Here is a 22,616-nt window from a genome sequence, read left to right on the forward strand (position 1 = left end):
CATTTCAAGCATTCATAACTTTCTCATTATTGGTCCGATTTTTTTCAAACTTTCGCCATTCGAATCTGTTTCTCTGATAAATGTATGCTTTCATTCACTTAAACTTATTACAAGGGTTAGAATGCCCTTTAATACTCGAGCATCCATTTTTGTTTCCCTCAAATGTACGGGTAGAACTCTGGAGAAGTTCGATTAGCTGCGAAAGCAGAATGGATCGAATCGGCGGGTAAATATTCCGTCGATTGGTTCCGGGTAACTAATCGTTCGTGACACCGGTAATCTTCACTACAGAACCTCATTAGCATACGGATTTTGATTGGCTTTTATAGCACAGGGGCGCGGTTGACTTATAATTATGCGCACTAGTACTACTACATGTAAACCGTACCCACCTGTTAATTTACTATACTAGAACAGTTCCAGTGACCGCCGTTGCGCGCGCAAAGAAGGTGGTACCGTGGTAGTATAAGGAAGCTAACAAGCTGTCTAGTATAGTACATACATTGGATTTGGATGTCGATGTTGTTCTGGTTACGGTTAACGAATTAACCAACCAATTTTCCGTAATCGTAGCCCGGTGGGGCGAAAATTACACACATTACGTGCAAAATGGCGGAATACGACAACGGCGAAAATAATGATGGTCGAGAATATATGAAGCAGGAAGAGGAGTGGGACCATAAAGGTCTTCTGGATCCGGATTGGGAAAGACAGCAAAAAAAGGTATGGTAATTGGTAGGCGTTTTCTTAATCCGCGCACAGCCACTGATTGTAACATAACACCGAACCGTGCCGGTGAACTCACCTATCGTGATCGTGGCGTGGGTAGAAAAGTTACTTCTGTTTTGATAGAATTGCAAGTTACGTATTGCTGATAAGATACCCTCCTACACGCCTATTTACCGTACCGGTAGCCTTATTTTAGACCTCTACATGTGTAATTAAGTAACAAATATACGGATACAGTAGACAGTCTAGTTTCAATTATTAATTAAGTTTAGATCTAGGCCTAGATACAAGTTTGACCCTTTTTTTTTTTTACTCTGGTAGGTCTAGATTCTAGCTACCGCTTTGGTCAGGGAGCTCAGCTCCTCCTTTGCCAAAATCGGCACTTGATCTTGACCGTCTCGACGGCAAGCGGTGTCGGGGGATTTCCCCGGAGTGAAGATCTAGGCAGTGCAGTGTCAGTAGAAAACTAATACACTCGCACGTATCCAAGGTTAATCTAGGCCTATATAGGTCTAGTCAACAGTCTTCAATTTTGGAGTTTTGTGAACTGCTCACAAACTTCTCAATCTAGGTAACTTCTTCCTTCTTCACTTTATCTGCTCTTATCAGAGATCTGCGGCTACCATGAGTGACTATGACTGTTACATGAGTTCTCGTTCAGACATTATGCATCAAAACTGCAGCATTTTTTTTAATGATGATGTGAAATGTAATACACTTCACATTTTTGTATCTTTTAACACAGAGCTCAGTGAATATTAGACAGAAATAACCGTCTGATATGGGTCATTTCTTTAATAAAACTGACATTTGTTGACATTCCCCTCTATAATCGGAGGTCTAGTGGAGCCAGACGTAGTCTCAGTGGAACAACCGACGATATAGCGAGACTGAAGCTTTTGGTCTAAGTGAATATGTGCAAGTCCGTTGTATGCTGTTACCATTCATTTACACATTTTTAAAAAAAATGCAACAATGTCTTTTTGCCATTTCTTTTGCTTTTAATCTCGCCATATTCAAGATTCAAGATAATTTATTTTCTGATTTAAAATACAGAAATTCTTCCTCCACTGGCGAGTGACGTACATATACAAGCAACATAAACGATATATGCACTCGAGGATACAAAGAACATACAACAATAATAGTAACAATAATAGCAATAACAAAACTGGCATTAAAAATTGAATCCCAACAATTGCAACCATGCACAGAATGCATGAAATAAATGAGCATGAGGAAAAAATGAGACAAGAACAAATAAGAGAGAGAGAGATGAGTCAAATGGAGTAGAGAAGAAAGAGGAAATGTGAGGGAGAGAGAGAAGGTGAAAGAAAACGAAGAGCTCTTGGAGGGAAGAGGTAAAATAGAGTACATGCTTTAACAGTGACTGTTCATGGTAAATAAAGACAAACAACGAGTCATGGACATTGCAAGCTAGAGATGGACCTTGTGATGTTGAATATTGTATAATTTATTCTCTCGTTTATTATGTGACCAAGGCTTAGGATGTGCAAGTTGTGTAGGTGTTGATGTCTCCCTCCTTCAGCTATATTGGTAATTTTGTTTCAAGAAACTGGCATGTGTTCAGTTTGCGACATCCCATTAAAACACTTTTTAGTAAATGCGTTTCAATGAGATGTCGGTGAACTTGTACTTTTGAGGGTTTCGTAAAATGATGCCCAAGATCCCACCCGCAAGCCCGTCCATATGTGGGGCTGTGTTAAAGAATCATAATAATACAATATTTTGTAGACATATATTTACACAATTTCTTTATGAAATAAATAATAGATCATTTCATCAGCAACCAAGAAACAAAGAAATTTATGAAAATGTCAAGGAGAGATAAAACTGAAAGGTTACATCTCAGATTTGCTAATTTGATTGATTACAAATTTAAAATTTCATAACTTTATTAATTTTTGTCAGATATTCCACAAACTTTCACTGATCTGTTTCTCTAATTTTGTAGATATGAATAAATTAAAAAAAAAAGAAGATAAATATTCAACCACCATAAGGTCAGGCGTTTCAGGATGACTTTCCCTCAAAAATTCCTATTTCACACAACAGAAAGGTCTAGACTAAAGTAAGGAAATATATGTACTGTAGACTAGATAATATAGCAATTAAAGGATTGTTTGACCAATTTTGAATTATTTATATTTCATTCCACCTCCCTTTGATATACAATGTTGTAGGTGATTATTTTTAGATGCAAAAATATGATTAAGCAATAAGCAAGGAATGTCAGACAGACAGTCCACTGTTTGTATACTACTGGTACCGGTATGTTGACTTTCCTACCTAATTCTCAATAGGCCACTGATAATCCTTACACAATGGGGGCGTTACAGAATATAGACTGCTTGTATAGAAGCATACCGTTAGATGAAATCACAGAATATAGACTGCTTGTATAGAAGCATACCGTTAGATCAGATCACAGAATATAGACTGCTTGTATAGAAGCATACCGTTAGATGAAATCACAGAATATAGACTGCTTGTATAGAAGCATACCGTTAGATCAGATCACAGAATAAGCCAACGGCTTTTTATAAGTTTTTCCACCAGTTGTAAATGTTATTTGAATTTGTTGTAACGGTTTTTCAAATCGTCTTTTCCGGAATGTAAATGGGCCTAGGTTAAAGAAGGCGCTCTATCCTATTGTAGTAAGTCACTCGAGTACAGCAGCTGGGTGTTTCCTAGATATTCTTTGTATGTGCTATGCCTCGTTCAGGAAGTGGTAGTGCCTTTACCAGTTTAAAAATCACTTCATTTTTGACGATGTACTTTAAATAATGTACATATGTATAAGGCAGTCATATAGTTTTCAGTTCAAATTACTGATGTATAATCATTTTGTGAAAGAGTTACCAATCTTTCTATTATTAACAAAAAGGTTTGTAGACATCCCATTCATAAAACTAAAAGGGATGTTAAGACTTGCGACAGTTTTGTTAATTCTGTGAATTATGGTAAGCTGTCTAAAGCTACCTCGCTCTTGATTCTCATTTTTGTTCTTATCATTATTAGTACCTGTAGTATTTTTTTAATTTTCGCAACCACAATATGTTCTAAAGTCTGTGCTAGTACAAGCAGATTTGAAGACCAAATTGTTAATGACAAATCATGCATTTAAATGAAATTGAAACCTTTGTCAAAGTTAATTGATTGAAACAATTATTTGAAGAAAAAAACTTTTTGAAAGATTTGAAATGCTTAAACTTGAATGAGGTTTAATAATCTTGTTACCAGACATGTTTTTAAGATGATCTTTGTCTTGTCAATAGTCTGTCAATGATTAGGTTATTTATTCAGGCAAATATATTTTGTCCAAGTACAACCTGAACTTATGCATGGTGGTTTTGTCCCGGTTTTGTCACATGAAGGTAGATATATATTCCTCATGATCATCCTTATAATATTGACCTGTGCAACTTCCCGACAATGGTCAGGCTGTGAACTGCAGCTGGCGCTATATCTAAAGTTCAAAACCATCATAGCGGACACAGAGCTAGAGAGATAGGTGTGACACCCGTGAGCGCTCTAACTAAAGTTAATTCATCTGGAGTCGCATCGTATTGCCTTTGACAATGAAATTGACCTGTGAATGTGCGACTTCCGGTGACTTAACTACTTACCTCTACCAGCTATCGTGCCTGAAGCCGCCAGCGCTAGCGTTCGCCATGTGGAGGAGCGACTCCGCCCACTCCTGATCTTGCATGTAATACTACCTACTCTTTCTTCACCGATCGCTTTACATGAATATGAATATAAATAAACATGTTTGATATGATAGAGAAAGTGCGTTCATAATAAAAATGAATTAAATTGTCACCATATGCTATTGTCTTCTGTCATTTGGGATTTTATCTTTTTTCTAAGGGGGGGGGGGTGAATTGGAGGAAAGGAAATTGATTAAAAGATCATATCCTTCTCATAGGATGGTACTCTTAGAGTTTGAAATAGATGGTTTTCTTTCGATACATAGTTGATAATAATTGATTTAGAGTTCTCCCGCCATTGGTCAACCCACTATAGTGTGAAATCTAAATTTCTAATTATATTAATTATGTGGAACTTTCTTACTGGAAGATGTGAGTTTTGTTAACGAAGACCAGGGCCGCATCGCTGGTTACACGACCAGCTAGCCTATCGTGCTAGCCGCATTCCTGCCGGGGTGTACTATGAAAGGTTCGGAATGCGAAGCCAGTACGGTTAATACACACACTTGGCTTACACGATAAAGCGGGCTTGCCAAATATGGCTCTTGAATTACATATTAACGGAGTGCGGTGAGGTTGGGAGAATTTATTGCCGTTCGGTTTGTTTATGCACTGATCGATGGAGTACTACATGCATGTAGAAGACGGACTCGTCCACTATAGTATTCCTATTTGTTTCCTCTATAGATTATTAATCGCTAGTGAAATAATCATTAGTTCAGTTATTTAAATTGTTAGACCACTCTCTTGTGAGAGATTTGGAGGTGCATGTAGACAATAACGTGGTGTGTAGTTAGTTAACAAAATTTACGCAGACTAGACCTATGACAAAAGCTTATAATTGTTTTTATCCTTTTATCAATCTATCCCCAAAACTTTCCCCTCTTACAACCGTCGATTTCGGCATACAATTTTTAGCTAAAAAGATGTGTTTCATATCTTTACTTATTTAAGGTACACCTTTTGAATTGAAAAAAATTGGCATTCATCGGATCAGCAAAGTTTAAACACAATTCACAGCTGAGGCTAAAATTTTATTTAGTTGACAATAATAAAATGGTAATGATTGTTTATATAGATCTCCGTAGAGGTCTACTTTAACCGGTACTAATATTTCGAAGATATTTTTATCTACGGAAGCCTACATCTGATCACTCGTAAATTCTCTTTACATACTTCCGGGTCACATGGTACATGTAGCGGGGCCGGGTCGACTTGAATACTTACTGTGTGACCTTTGGCAATCGAAAATCAACGACCGTCGACCGACCTGGTCCGCGCTCGTAGACGTAGGACGATCACCGAATTTTGTCCAAACTTTAGTTCTGTAGAGGGGAAATCTTGTAACCACCGGCAAAATGGCGTACTATGGCAATCAAGATGCCTATGCCTATGATGACGACGATGAAGACGATTATATGAAACAGGAGGACGAATGGAATCGTGATGAAGTTTTGGACCCAGCTTGGGAAAGACAACAGCGAAAGGTATGTACTAGGTGTACGCCCCGGGGACCTTCTCCGTGCATGCCCAGTGATAAGTCCGCTGAGTCATTGCAGCTGCAGTCTACGAATAATTGTTGACCGTGAAAAAGTATATATCAAAAATAAGAGTAGATCTATTCATATGCTTTCAAAATGTCTTCCTTATTTCAACACAAAACGGGAAAATTGTTTCATTGCCATTTTGACATGTACGCATAATTTTTCAGATATTCTTTGAAGTTGGAAGATAGTGAGTTATGAATGTTAGTTGTTACTCTTACTTATTTCGAACATAATTTTCAACTATTTGTAGTGCTTGTGGGACAAAGTTTTGGTTGATTTGAACAAGACTATGTTAAAGTAGAACTAAAAATAAGTAGATGTTAAACCTAGGAAGTCTACGAATGTATGGAACTTGGAAGTAGACTAGACTAATATAGTCTAGTCTGAGTTTAAATCGTGTAGTATGTACGATATAGCAATTGAACAGGGGTAGGGCACCCTAAATGTCTGATTAACATTATAACAAAGGATGAAAACACATTTTGGGAGCATCCTTATTGTGTGGTGACCAAATAAAACATCACTACATGTAGACTAGATCTAGGTCTACATGTATTGGAAAGTGATCAGCTCCTGAATTACAAACAGTGTTCTTTATCAAATGAACAAACCTCTGGAAATTATGTTTGATTGTCTTGTATTAAGTGTCAGGGCGTAACGGTAGAGGGCCGCAAATAATTATTAATACAATTGATATGTTTGTTTTAAGAGTATCATATATTGGATAAGTGATTTTTTTTGTAATGTGCTAAATTTCTGTGTGGAAACTTCAAGACCAAGTTGTGAGAAAGTTCATATCTGGTCAATTGCTTCTTACATATTTAGAAAATAACACAGTGTCTGTTAATAATTCTTTATTAGTGGTGGGCACATATTCCTATACAAGGTACATGTACATGCCAGGGTTACCTTGTACAATATAAGGCGATACTGGATAGATATGGGCTGCATTCAATAGGCAAGCTTACAATAAAAGTCTTTGCCAGTGTATACTCGCACTGTCACCAGGCGTGCGTCATTCCATCACACTCATTGGTTTTCTCTTCATTCCCACTCCATATAATCTACACATAACTTGCGAGTGACATAATGAAGCAGGCCTGATGTGGTAGTGCATTAGCGCCTAAAATTCAATGTTAAATTCTAATGAGCAATGTTGCCACCTACCAGAGAACAATTATCAAACTTGAACGGCCCCTTGATATTGGACCGCTAACGATTGGAACATCTTATTTTTTTAAGAGGAGGGTTTTTTTGAAAATTATTTTACTGGTCACCCATGCACAGTTTTTCGATGATAATGGATTGGAATGGAATTCTTTTATTCTTAAAACTGCACAAATTTTAAATAATTTTGCTGAATTTTTATTAAGAAAGTATTAGGGCAGACGCGTAATCTTCTACAACATTACTTGTAATTAAGCTATGTACAAGTTTGCTCCTGGAAATATTTTTTCGCAGTCTACAAATGGTTCTGAAATTTGAGCGCAAGCTAAGGTATGACAGGCATGACAGGTATAGCTGATAAGCTATACATACCATACCTTTACAGTAAAGCTTATCTACTATATTTCGCTTTGCTTACCGATTTGATTGCCATTCTAACGTCAATTAGAATTGCCCTGGTAGCTGAAAAAAGTTCTTTGAACCTTTTGTTTCCCCAGCTGGGAAACCCCTCACACAATCCCCTACGTATACAGTATATGACCATGCCCATGTGAATACTTTTTTTTTGTCTGCCAGACATGAATATCAGTTCTTCCCCAAGGAAGGACTGAAAAGCTGTGGTAATTTACCAATAAGTTACCTTTTGCTCACACTTTGCGGCCCTGATCAGAGGCAGACAGCAGCACTCTCCTCGGGAGCAAGAGGGCTAACATTACCAAGGTCCCATCGCCGCCCCTCCCCCCTCCGATAAGGGAAATAAGATGGAGGAAAGCCCCAAATTAGTGCAGTAGTGTTGTTTCTCAAACCCAGGCCATCATCAGGTAAACCTAAGTCTATAGATTCCTCAGCAGCCGTTGGCTCGACAGCGGATGCATCCCTGATGCTCCAGCTGCGTTAATATCGGTCCTGCCTGCTGTGCCGGCATAAGCGAGATACACAACTAAAGAATACCCAATGTCCACTCCAATAAGCTCTAATCCTGCCGCTAAGCATGGCTACAAAAACCGAACAATTTTCCTTTGCAGGCACGGCAAACGACCCTGCTAAGGCAAAACCAGCAAAGTGTCTGGGGTGGGCAATTCTAAAGGACCCCGTAATCCAGCGCCAGGGAGGGGGCGGTCCTGCTCCCGCTGACTTGGCTGCTAGCAGACAATCCTGTAGCGCATACGGGAAAAAGCCTTTTCGTAATACCAAGAGAAGGACGAGATCACTGTCTGCACATAGTGTCTCGAGCAAGAAATTGGACTGATAATAACAGTTTTATCTCTCGGGGTCCGGCTGGATCAGGAAATAAAGAAAGCGTTACTAGTGATGTTTTCTATACAGAGAGACTGAAAACCGAGCAGTGAGCAAGTTGATGGAGTAGTTGCGGCTTAGTTAAGCCTCGGTCACAAATGCCATTACGAGCGATTGTCAGACCATGGATATATTCAGGAAGACCATGGAAAAATACGGAGGTTTGTAGGAACGCATCGTTCGTACGAACCTTTGTGACCGTAGCTTTACCGATTTAGTACTACCCTCTGTTGATGGCTGAACCCCCCTCTGCGGACTGGAATCTATAGCAAAGCAAAGCCCATATTTTGTCTTGACTCAGTGTTATCCGCCTGTGCTGAGAGAGCTTGCGCAGTAAAAATTGACACACCTGTGCAATCAAACCCTGAATATCCTGCTGCAATTCTGTTAACAAATCAGTCTTGTAGCCCCTCACATACCAGGAAAGGACATCTTGATGGTGCGTTTCCCATCAGAGTGGCAACTCAATCCAAATACTATCAGATAGATCTTCAAGGCTTCTGGCAATGGATGCCCTCTCAATATCTTGGAGAAATATCCTAGTGTACTTATGTTCCCCTATTCGTGCTTCATGAGTGCTACAGAAGGTTTAGGAAGACAAAGCAAACTTCCCATCGATGGGGCCATGGCGGCCAAAGTGGCCTTGGTTTCCAACTCTGCAGGACAATTGCCTCGCAGACGGGCCTTTCTTACAGAGCTGCCGGGCGATTCCAAACAAATTCCTCAGATCAACAAGAAGGAACTCATAGGATTTTAGACTGCAGTCTGTTTTTATTTGATGCAATGAGAGACTGGTTGGTCCATCCTCACCACGTGAAGGCAGAATTGCAGATTTTCTCATACACCTGTTTGAAAAGAACCTTGCTACCTCAACTATCAAAGGGTACAGATCAGCAATCTCAACCATCCATAAAGGTTTTCCAAGGTGGAGAAACAGTAAGTTCCTCCAAGCACCTTACACAAAGCTTAGAATCAAATATCTCTTTCTCTTTGGAGCCCACATAAAAGATGTTAGGTCCAGCCTGCATTTGGAGTCTTGCATGCCCTAACCTTTCCACCCTTTGAGCCCATGCATAGTAGCTCTTTCAGATCTAAAATTGAAAATTGTCTTTCTGCTAGCAGTAGCCTCTGGGACAAGATGTAGCTTTTTGCGTGCCCTCACAACGGGCCACATCCGTTTGAAAACTAATGTGGTAAGACTCGTCCCCCTTGCTAAGTTTATAGCAAAGAACTCCTCCTCGAGTGAGGTATCTTGTATTTTGAGTCAAACTATGGTGTCCAGTGCAGGCCCTGAAATGGTACTTGCACGAGACAAAGGTCATGCATGCACCTCAGTTCTGGTCTTTGTCAGTTCTCAATCCCCCATGGGTCAGTTTCTCCATATATCAGGCCATTAAGGCTGGAGATGACTAGACCATCCTACCCCATCATCTTCGAGCGAATTGCCGTTGTAGCCTTGCCTGTGCCCTCTTCCCGGGAACTTCTCTTAAAGACATTTTGAAGACCGTTTTACTGGCATAATCCTATCGCAGCTACTATATGAATATTCCGGTACGCTAATACAAAGTATCATATTATTACACCGGCTGTAGCTGAGCTGCCATTTAATAAGACGCTAAAGGAATTTCTTCCTACCTGTACCCATGTACTTCACCTGTGTTGAGAGTGACTTTGATAGGAGGAAATATTCACACAGGTATGGTCATGGGTTTGGGTTTGGGGTTTCCCAGCTGGGGCAACAAAGATTTAAAGAACTTTTTTTTTCTTCCTGCTACCGGGGCAATTCTAATTGGCATTTGAATTACAAATTATGAAATGGATTGGTAGTAAAGCTCACTCGTAGATAAGAAAAAAACATACTTAGCTTCTTAATGCCCTTGATAATGTCCATGATAAAGGGGAAGGGGGGGGGGGAGGGTTGAATCAACACTTACATGTTAAAGCATATGTATCCACTATCCATCCGCTTTATACATGGTATACTCAAAATTCAGGCATGGATAGGACTACCGGTAGGTCCATTTTGTATGATATCACTAAAGTCTTGTTGTTCAGTGGAGAAGGCCTAATTCACTGAACCTCACAACAGAGTGAATATGAGAGTTAAACTAGGCACCGGTATTCCTTATTGTTACTGTTGGCTTTCACCCTCCAAGGTTCTCTCAGGCTCAAAGCATGCTTTAATAGTGTGAAAGTCGATGCCAGGATGTAAATTCATTTCCATGATGTTCTTCTCTAACAGATGGGAGTAATATCAGTAGCGTAGCAGTGGTAAAATCATCATAGGACCCCCAGGCTTGTCAATGCATTCATCCAGCTTTAAGAAAAATCAGAAATTAATGAATGGTATTGGCCATTAGGAATGGAGAGGAGGGTAAACTCATTAGTAGCAGGAATTCTGCACAGATTCATCCAAAGCCTTGGGCTTTGTCCATGTACTCGCTATGAGATCCAACTTCTTTCTCTCTCTTATTAAGTGCTGCAATCAAATTTGCTTTTTGAAATTCAAGCTAGAATTGCATAAATTGTAAATTGCCCTAGGATTACTGCAGGGTCTATCTCTTTGTGCATCATTCTAGAGAAAGGGTACTGTAGGCTACTCTCTTTTCATTATCTAACAGAGCTATGCTAAGTGGGTTTTGTTGTAAACATGTTCTGGTTGAATTTGACATGGTCATCTCTTCTGTGTTTGGTTTTAGGTTAGATTAAGTTCCACAGTCAGTTCAGGGTGAAAGTTCAGAATTTGGTTTGTGTAGGTACTGGGATAGTGACCATTGGTATAGTTTTGTATCCAGATCTTACGCTCTTTTAAAATAAAGATATGTGTACATGGAGGCCTTTTTGTAGAATGGAGTTGTAGCACTGTAGGCCTAATTATGTACTGTATTTCTGTAAAGTATTTGGAAGGAGTGGCATTTAGGGTTTAGGAGGAATGTTTTGGTAGACAGAATAACATTAATGTCTTCCTGAACATTTATTAATGCTTTGCTGCTCCAAAATTATGTATAAGACAAACATGTACAGGATATGAGACTATTTTGTTGAAATGATTAACTAAAAAAGTTCACCTGATTTCCCCAACTGTTTTTGTGTTCTGTAGTAGGACCTACACACAGACAATCAATGTACCCTACCATGAAGAAAAAGTAATTTGAATTTTTGAATAATTCAGCCCTAAACTTGCGTTTCCCTCTCTTGGACACCCTGTATAAAAGTGGAATGTAAATGAAGGTCTGTTGATGATTTGGAATAAGAACCAATGGGTGTGTGTGTGTGTAGGTGGATATGAGAGCCTTCCCTTGGTGAAGCCATACTATGCAGGTCATGACCCCAGACAGGAATCTTAGGAAGTGAAATGTCAAAGAGGCATTGCTACCAAGTAAATAACACTCCCTGGACCCCCCCCTTTTATTTTTTCCCCCGGCCAGATAGCTAGAGCAAAAAAACATCCCTCTCTAGTCTCTACTGTGTTGCCCTGGCCCTTTGATGACATGCAGCCAGTTTGCAGTCCTGGCTTGGACTTTATCATTTCCGTTGAGCAAGTGGTTCATAACTAGCTAATTGATGGGAAAAAAAGAATGACTTGGATCACCGAGAGGAAATATTGGTGGTCACTGACCTAAAATGGTATCCAGTCAGTTGGTCGTCGAGGCATCCCAGATATTTAGTCTCGACGAGTCCATGTACGCACTTGGCATGTTCTTTCAATGTACTTGTGTGTTGTTAGACCGGGCAACCAGAGAAGGCTTCTGGAATGCCCCCGCTGAGCTAGCAAGTAGAAACTCAGCTAGAGCAGAGATAGGAAGGAGTAATATGAGAATGGGGTATAGTGTAGGTCCATATGGATCTCATTTTGAGGTTAGTTGTTAGGTTCACTCGAAAGTCTGTTAACTTAAAAGTTTAGGTCATGGTTTTAGACATGAACGTTATCTTGTAGGGACCCTGCGGACGCACCCTTTTACAAACAGTGAGCAATATTACTGTTAGCAAAATAACTACTAGTAGCATGGGGTCCTGAATCAAAGTTGCGTATATGTGCCTTGCGAAAGCAATTGATGTCACTTTGAGGTTATGCCAGCTTGTAGTGAAAGTGAATGCTTTCAAGGGTTGTAGTTTAAAACTTTGAATATTTATTATTTAATTTCCATTTGAACCCTCATCATTGTCCGTGGATTGTGTTTCTAACTTTTAGATTACACAAAATTAAAGTTTATAAAGTATGATACCTTGCAACCATACATGTAGCTACTGACTGTTGAGTGCTGGTGGCCATGCAGTTATATTGTGAAAGGAACTGTCTAGAAATTTAGTTATCTGAGTGGTTGATAGAAAGGAACTATTGTGTACTAAAATTGTCACACATATTAACAAATTGGTTAAACTAGTGTTGTAATCTAGAGCCTTTAAATCCCATCTTGGAACCATCCCGTTGGTGGCACACCCCGGGGCCTAGCCAGCTCACTACCATGTAGGTTTCCTGATCGTCACAGTTCACCTAAGTCTGCAAGTGCTGATTGAATTTACATCGAAGTCACTGTATACAATACAGTAACTGCCCTACAAATCCATTAAAAGTTTTAAGTAGAATTTATGTCATGAAGGATCAAATTTTTGTAGCTCAAAAGAGGGCGAATCCAGTGACAACATTTTCAATGCTTTAAAAATGCGTCCTTTCGATTTCATGTCTAGTCATTTTTATCACTCATTTAATTCATATATTTGTGAACGAACGTGAACACATCCCATCATGCTCAACATAATTGCATTAAAAATGAGTCTTAGAGCAACAAATAATACCATGTCCTCGACTAAAAACAAGGCAATATTACCACATTACTTGAGAGATATTTTATTTGTGCAAGCAACTCGAAAGTGTGTCAGGAAGTGTGTACTACATTGCCTGGATGTAATGTAGTTCACTGCTATTTTATATAGCTCCCTGCTTATAGGAATTACAGAGAAAGAAGAGCAACAGCGAATACGTAGATCAAGCTATCATTCCCTCATTAGATAAGTGGTGAAATCCTTCATTTCCACATGTAATTGAAAGAGAGTTATTTGTAGAAACAGCAAGATAAAAACACCCAACAGGTGCCCATGCCAGCTAGCATGGAGTATTAATCAACAATCAAATCATGGATTTCCTACACCTGCCTGTCGGGTTGCCATGGGAACTACAATTACTGTGATGTCAGAAGATCAAGCATCAAGCATTCATGCAAACTATTCAAAAGACGTTTATTATCAGCTATTTGTGACTAAGGCCATACATTCTACAGTAATACAATACTACTTCAGTTAAAGCCTGTCTTTTAATAGTCTCTTAGTGCATAGAGATGCAATGCATGCACTGTGGCCATCCCTATATTTGTATAAACGTCACTTTGTCTATTATGTTGGTAACTCGCCATGTTCAGACTAGCAAAATTCATTGTAAAGCTAGACGGAATCATTTAGCCATCGTATAACTTTTTTAAAATGTATATATTTTGCTTATATAATTATGAAGATGACTTGAACCTAACCTTTTGATATCATTCTTAGGCAAACCAAGATACAACACATGTACATGTATTTACCGGTATGTTCTTTTTATGCTTCCCCTCACCAAAGGTGGTGCCTGAGATATGTTTTTGGGTTGTCCGTCCGTCCCGCTTTCTCGTTAAAACAATATCTCAAGAACCACATGAGATATGAACTTCAAACTTGATGGTAGTATGTATCACCAAAAGAAGACAATCTGATTAGATTTGTGAGTAACTAGGTCAAAGGTCACAGAGGTCAACTTATGAATTTTCCAGGCATTGGCCTCTTTACTGCGATCTCCTAAGTAACCCTAGAGATATGAGGCTTAAACTTAATGATAATATACAACACCATAGAAAGACAATCTGATTAGATTTTTGAGTAACTAGGTCAAAGGTCACAGAGGTCAACTTATGACATTACAGGTTTTAGCCTTGCTTTGTGATATCTCAAGAACCACAAAAGATAGGCTTTTTGTTTTCATTGTGATACATGTGTATGTTATGAATAATTCCATCCATTTCCTATACTGACTTCAGGGCGTGGTCATTTAGGAGACGAGTCACAATTGTCTTGTTTTTCAATCAATTTTAAAATTGAAAACAAAATTTGAAGGCATGATCATAACTGACTTTTCCATATCTGCCTTACCAGAACTCAATGTTTACTGTAAGGAAACGAAAGACTTGAAAGTTTGTGATTGTGTGATGAGCTCATCTTTAAGGAAACGTTCATTGATTACTTCCTGACTCATGCACAGTTTATTGGGGAATCTCAAGTGAGTCACCATATGCAGTGTACAGTATGGAGGAAAGGGTTCTGGTAATGTGGCACATGCACTAACCTAATCATACTAGACATGAATCATGCATATTCAAAGCATCATAATTGATTTTGGATATTATAGTCTTTCTTAATCTGGTCATAAAAATTGGTCATTAAGGGAAAGAACAGATATGCCAGATTTCTGCCTGGATTTGGGCTTTGATACCTTTTTGTTTGAGGCATTTTCAGGCTTTTTATTTTCATTCTTCGTTGTCACTTTTCAGTCTATAATATTAAGTAAAATAAACTGATAGCCCTAAGAGAAACATGAACATGGTCCTTGTTCATTGTGTTATTAAAAGCATAGGAAAAGATACACCTCAGTAGTTCGGAGAGTGAATTATATTTTTGAACTTGTGTACCGGTATTTAATTATTTATCATTAACATTATGATTGGATTATCTTATTATTTCAAGAATTATCTAAACACTTCTACAGAAAACTATAAATCATGAAATAGACTTTGAATTGAGAATAGTGAATTAATTTTCTATTTTGAGTTTTCTATTTGGTATGAGTTCTCTCTCTCTCTCTCTCTCTCTCTCTCTCTCTCTTAAATACAGTTGACTATTTGTTTATTTATTATTCATATTTGTATTATCAAAAAATTAATTAAGTAATTCCCAGGTTCGCCCCAACATACACATGTGTGTCCCTATTCACTCTGTTTTTATGGTATCAGCTCTTCTTATGCCAGTAATTCTTTTATGATGTGTTAGAGATACATGTACATGTACAGTTGTACTCACTGTAGAATGAAAGGAGGAACTAGAAGAAAATGTACCCACTCGTTATATTTACTGTAATTAATAAACGTGCTTTCTAATATGAAGAGGGTGATAGAAACTATGACTTGATGTCTACAAAGATACAATAATGAAAATGTGCATGTTATGATGTGATTCAATTAATTACCTGCATGCTTGAAGCAATTAACACAAATATTGTACTGCAGTTTCAGTTTCTGTATGAACACTGTACATGTAGGCTGGAAGCTCATTCGTTGCTAATTAAAAAAGTGGAGATTTTTTTTCCTTCTAAATCTAAACTAAAATGATTTGAGTTGTTTTTCTTTCAAATATGTAATTCATTTTGTGAGACTGAATTATTTTATTTGTAGGACTTTTAATTTTGTTTTCACTTGAGAATATGATAGACTGCCATTTCTAAAAGTCAATTGTATAATATGTGAAATATCTGATAATTGTTTACTCCTTAATACTTCTTTTAAGCATTTAGGTTATATATCTTGCCATTGAAATAACATGCATCATTCAATGGAGTTCTCAGCAAGTGACGGTCACAGACCAGGCCTGGGAACTGTTTTGACTCGGGCCTAGTTTGCAGTACATACAGGTACTGTACAGTATGTAGGCTTAGAAAAGTTAGAAGAATGTGTACTCTTTTAACATCCAATTTGAAGTACATACATGTATGTAGGGACTATAACACAGATAAATCTTTCTCTATGTAATCTAAAAGAAATCAATGTGGGAATGAGTTTCAGTTACTTACATGTAATTGTACTTGTTTTATATTGATTTTTCAGATAGGACTGGCTCATTACCATTGAGCCCATGGTATAAGAAGAAGAGCATAGGCCAAGGCAATTTGAATGTGCTCATTCATGTCTGTGTATATGTACATGTTGCAATCGTTCATTTCATACTCTGATCCTTTGTTTGCATTGGCAAAGGAATGAAAGGAATGCAAGGCTATGATGGCATGTTGAAAGCACAGCATGGTAGAGGAATTATACTTCACTAAATCCCAAGGCGTGCTTTATTCAACTGTGACCAACCACAATGGGATGACACACCTTTGCCAAGCAATTGACAATCTCTATAGTTATAGCCTCTTCACACTGGGAAATTTATACAAAACTGGTTTAAAGAAACATCAAGTTACAGACTAGAGAAAAGCATCATGTATAGAAATATATGAAAGAAACTAGTTTTGACCTGGTCAGTTGACATAAAGGCTGGCCTGCCTGGCCAGTCATCAGTGCATGCTCACAATAACCCCCTTCCAGTTCTATGGTTTTTATAGGATAATATTCAGACTAGAACGGAATGTTGATTCTTTATCAAGTTTCTGTTCTAAACGAAGCTCAGTCTAATGAACTGTTCGCTATGAAATGTACAGTATTGTTATACAATTATTTTTTTATACTTCCAGACTAGGACAAAATTATATGTATCACATAGCTATACAATGAATTCAGACAGTCTAAACAGGGTCAGAATCATTGCATGAAGTCATTTGAATACAAGGGGTGGAAGAGACACAAAATGGCTGAATTTGCAATTCGTGATTAAACCCGGATGTTCTTCTATGAATGTTCTACTAGGCTACATGTACTTTTATGTGGGCATAATAATTAACTGGAGATTTTCTTACTGTCTGTGCAAGAGCAATGAACGTGTCTTATCTTGCCAATTGATTATTTATTTTGCACAACTGGGCAGGTGACAATATTCAAGTAGATAATAAGCATATTGAAGTATAGCTATGAAATGTAGGCCTGGATCTAGAAGCTCTTTACCAATTACGTCCATGTAGTACTAGTGGGAGGCCATGCTGTGTAGAGTGGCTGTAATGCATACTCCGTCTGCATTAGTACAAGCAATATGATTTTCTCATCACGTAATGGGAGAGGGCGACACAGACACGGTGTTAATTCAATAATGGGGCAACTAATAAGTGAAGTTGAAGAACATGATGAAAGCTCTGTTGAAAGATACACTCACTGTGCAGCACAAACCCTTGGTAGTCATTATGCATGTCACTTGTCAGTGTCTGCACTACATGTAATTGTAAGGATTGACGTATATAGGCTCTGCTCAAGGCTCTAGGAATCTAGAGTCTGTGCTTGCAGACAAGGTCCAAATACATGGTCTGACACATAAACCCTCGATTTGGATATTTTGGTGTTCTTTTTTAGTATTCTCTATATTGTTTTTGTCTTTCTTTTTTTTTGCCTGGTAGTGATGAATAGACTCATTCATAGTTGGTAAATGGTGCAGATATCCACTAATGTTTTAAATATGCTGAGAGGTGCCATTGCGCGGTTGAGAAATATCTCTAGCAAATTGATGTGGGTACTTCAGGAATAGCTTTTATTCCCCCAACCCCCCTTTTGAAAAGAATACTTCTCTCATTGTAGCATGGAATGCATGGTTGTTGTTGACTAATAAATATTGATTACAAACCTTCATGAGTGTGTATTCTAGTACTTGTCTCTTCTGGTACTTATATAAGGCTGATTCGTGTCTTGGATCTACATGTACCGGCTTGAATTTACAGCCTTGGTGATGTTATTCAACAAAGCTTCCTGCAAAACCAGAAACTTTACCAAAATGAACTTTGGTGTATTGTACAGTACATGACAGCCATTCTTGCAGCAGCAGCAAACTTTGTACCCTGGTAGTTGGAAGGAAAAAAAATCATTGTATTGTCAGCGGTTATTATTTTGCAGAAAAAAAAGTATAAAACTTTTTCGAAACTAAAATCGCTTTTTGCAAACTTTATGAAAGTTTTATGCACAGGAAAGTTTCTTGTTTTGCATTATCTGTCGATCAGTTTTGCTCTCTAGTAAAATGTTAGAATGCCTATTGCCAGGGTGTTTTAAAAGAACAGCTATGATACCTATCTGTGTTCACTTCAATAGGGACTACATGTAGGTCGACTCCCATTAGAGAACCCAACCTGCTGCGTTCACTGCTCTCATATTTGCTCAGCAGATAGAAGGAATTCTTTGTGTGGCTCAAAGGTTATTTACAGTGTGACATCCCTGGTATTCACTTACCCTGCCTGCCTGCATTCAGACAACCAGCTTTCAGCGTATAGCTAGCTATATATGCAAGTCTAAAAGCCTAACGATATTTCCCTAGTCTGAACTTTGTATCAAGAAATAACGAAACGTATAACGAAACGCTTGTTTGAGCATCATTTCGAGCAAAAACTCAAAGAATGATGGTCCTGCTCTAGTGTGAATATTTTATCGTTACCAAACATTGTATAACTAGGCGGGGCTTACGGTGAGCATGCACTGGTGATTGGCCAGCCATAATGTCAACTGAACTCGTCAAAATTAGTTTTTTCATACTATGTTGTTTCCTAGTCTGTATGCTCCTTTTGCTATACAAATACAATGATTCTTTATACGACATATATCATTATACAAATGTCATATAAATTTTATCTGGGCTGAACAGCCTATTAGTGGGACCATGGAGGTTCATGATAGGGCTGCTATCACTTAACACAACTGCTGCACACTATATCAATTGTTCATGCACACAATGTAATCTTTGTGTGACCTAAATCATCGGACTTGAATCTTATTATTTGGTAGATATCATTATTGACATCCTGAACACAAATGTTGAAAATATTTCTCCGATTTGGTTTATTTTTATTCTGCTAGAACAACTTTTTAGTGATACTTCTTTCACTATGACTGTTTTGATGGAATCAAAGTCCATTTTGATTGCAAAACAAAAATTTTTTTTTGGTTACATTTTGTCTGTGTGTGTTGATATTGATAACAAATTAGAAGTTTGAATGAAGTTCAGAATGGAGCTTGTATGTCAAATGGGAAAGGTTAGAAAATTGTATGAGCGACTATTTTCACTGTTTCATTTTTGTTATAACTGTGGATTATATTATAGAATCACAAATTTAACAATACAGAAATGTGCTGGCAGTACGATTCCATGACATTTGCTCCGGCGACAATTGCTCCGCTGTAAATTTCATACACTAATCGAATGGCTAACTTCAACCCTGGATTCAACACTATACCCTACCCTAAACCTAACCCTAAACCTAACATAAAACCCTATTGAAACCCTAACCCTAACCCTACATCTTAGACGAAATAAAGCCCGGAGCAATTGTCGCAGGAGCAAATGTCGTGTCACCGGCAGTACATATGGGAACATGTATTGTGATTAACCTGTATTGATTATCCTGAGAACAGCAACTTGTGAAAATGTCTGTATCTCTGTCGTCCACATTTAGTACATGTACATGTATGTGCGTATACAGTACTTAGAGCTGAATGTAGCTTTGGATTATACAATGGTTGCCGGAAACATTGAAATTTCTTCACATGATCAATACTGCAATTCAAATTAAATTTGCCATCAATGAAACCAGTACAAACTACGTTGTTTTTCCAATTATTTTAGATTTGAATTTCAGATAGGGGTATTGGGGCTTCTTCACCATGTTGTTTGCTGTTCTTGTTTGCATGTATTATCTGGGTCATAATCTTTAGACTGCTGTATTGACATAATAACCTGGTTGGGTTCAGGTTTACCTTGCTCATTGGTAGTGTCATCAAAGAGAAAGATATTCATTAGACCCATGAATTTACACAGCCAAAAATACATTGAAAAGCATGGAAATAAGGAGAGTCACATGACCACAAAACGGAATCATTCACCAATGATTCAAGAGCAAGCATTTACACTGCAAAATTCAAATTATTTTGAGGCATGAAACTCGTGAATGTGAACCGCTCGCAAAATTCACAAACATTTCATGCCTGCAAAAGTTTCTGGATTTACAGTGCAGAAGTGTAGCTACTGTATACATGTGTTAAATCCAATGAGACATTGATGTGATGAAGCCATGCATGGTAGAATGTTGTCATTTATTATCCCTTACAGACAGACTGTGGTAGCTAGCACACTGCAGTCTAACCTAGTATTCACCACCATCAACAGGAAGTGAAAGGTTTCCTCATCATGTGCCATCTATTTCAAGCTTGACAATGTTCAGTATGAATCATGCAACCTTGTCAACTCTACTGTCATGCAAGCCACTGGTGGATTGAGGAGGGGGAGGGGGGGGGGGGGGGGGGGGCAACATTACACCCTGCCCACATGAAACCCTAATGGCATACATAATGTACATGTATGTAGTGGTTCACACAAGTCCAAGAATGTAACCCCTCCCTTCTTTTGAGGTGATGTTTATTTTTATATTTTTTAGATTTTCAGAGTAAAAAGAAAAGCAACCCCAAAAAAGGTCATCTTTTCCTGATGCTGCACCCTTTTCTACTATGATGGCTGGCCAATCATTAGTGAGCACTCACGATAAGTCCCGCCCAGTTACTAGATGTTCTTACAATCAATACGACATTCAGACCACAGCAGGACCCTGATACTTTATTGAGTTTTTGTACGAAACAGTGCTTAAACAGGTTTCGCTTTACACCGTTTCTTTATACGACGTTCAGTCTAATTACTTATTGTATAGTAATACAACAAATGATGGTACAGTCTGAAAGCAGAATTAGTGCCTGCTGCTACTGTCTGTAACATGGCTGTACACTGTTTCACTTTTGGTGACACTACAGTACCGTACTCATGAAAATAACTACAACAACTCGGAAGTTGGAACCTCCCCATAATCTAGACTGTAAGAGCACCCTCAACATATCATCAAATGTGATCATTTTAGTAATGGTTCCCGCTGTGCATTTGTATTCAAGTGTGATAATAATAAGAATGTTATGCTTTTGATAGAACTCTCATTCAGTCTGTCTGCTCTTGCGTAGTCTGATATACGACTCACTTTGGGGTGAATGAGAGACTTGTTTATTATGTCTACTTCTAGTTTGCATAGAAATTTTCTGTAGAAGCTCTGAATGAGCATTCCAAAGATGAAGAGACTGAATTTAGATGGAGAACAGAAATTAATTCCCATGTAATGTATGATAATGAAGCTTAATTGCTTCTCTGGTAGTTACGCTCACACCTCAGCCACACTGCCAATCCGACTGCACTCTGAACAATTCTTGGCAATTCGGTTTAATAAATGTCATTTTTCATGCTATCTTTTGTAGCAATGCTTGACGACACAATACAAATGCTTACAAGTATTATTATTATTTTCATTGATTCTCTTGTTGATCTTTAATCGGTCTCGTCACTGTGACTAGGTTATTATTATGTTCAGTCATGGCTGAATGGAGAGGGCTGGGCATATTGATGTTGTGTACTAATTTAGTCATAGCAGGATGTGGTAGTAAAGAACTGATTCTAGCACTCTCCATGCTGCAATCCTTTGTGTCCATATATGGTAGTGCTCAGGCATGTACTTTGCATATAAATATGATAAATGACGCAATACAAAGTAGAGAAATACAAGTACTCAACATGCCATATATGTCAAGAGTCCTCTCAGATTTAGCAATATCATTAGGCCTATATAGCTGTCACATACATGTACATGTAGAATCAGTTTCTGTTGCATGTTTAGGGTTACGATGATTGTCTCACAACTGCTCATAAGAGCAATCTTATTTCATTTTCTCACAATTATTCAGTTCTAGTTAGTTATATTTACCCCAGCGTACAAGAAGTAACAAAGCAAGAAACGTTAACATTTCAATTTGAAAAAGGTCTAATGCGGAACACAACTGAAATGGTCCCATCCAATTACCCTAATCTAATCCATTTAACCTCTCTGTCAGTCCAAGGGTGCATAATGAATGGGATTTTGCCACTTTGCTCCAAGCTTAAAAGCTTTTAAATCAGTGACGTTTAACAGGATTTTGCTTTTAAACTGCTAAATGTACACACATAGATGTAGATATAGTCCTAACATAGCAGTCTTACATGCCAAATGGGTGGGAAGACATCTAATATGAAAGGGAAAATGTTTCAATCTCTGCCCCCCCCCCTCCTCTCCCCCTTTTGCCCTCTTCTCCCCCTTTTCCCCTCTCTCCCCTCTCTCCCCTCTCTCCCCTCTCTCCCCTCTCTCCCCTCGCTCTCC

The 22,616-nt window shown here is 38.3% G+C and overlaps 1 protein-coding gene across 3 annotated transcripts in view; it reads left to right on the forward strand.

Annotated features, from left to right (window-relative positions):
- Positions 1-439: 439 nt before the first annotated feature.
- LOC592971 (alpha-actinin) overlaps positions 440-22,616 on the forward strand; it is a 57,777-nt gene continuing 35,600 nt past the window's right edge. For 2 of the 3 annotated variants that reach the window (XM_011685736.2, XM_792469.5), the window contains exon 1: positions 5,692-5,950. In XM_011685736.2, the coding sequence (XP_011684038.1) occupies positions 5,822-5,950 (129 nt within the window). In that variant the 5' untranslated portion in view covers positions 5,692-5,821. Of the gene's footprint in view, positions 724-5,691; positions 5,951-22,616 lie in introns of those variants that run through there. The other variant, XM_003728008.3, reaches the window with a different exon arrangement.

The sequence above is a fragment of the Strongylocentrotus purpuratus genome, unplaced genomic scaffold, assembly GCF_000002235.5.
Source record: "Strongylocentrotus purpuratus isolate Spur 01 unplaced genomic scaffold, Spur_5.0 spur5_scaffold_5, whole genome shotgun sequence".
NCBI lineage: Eukaryota > Metazoa > Echinodermata > Echinoidea > Camarodonta > Strongylocentrotidae > Strongylocentrotus > Strongylocentrotus purpuratus.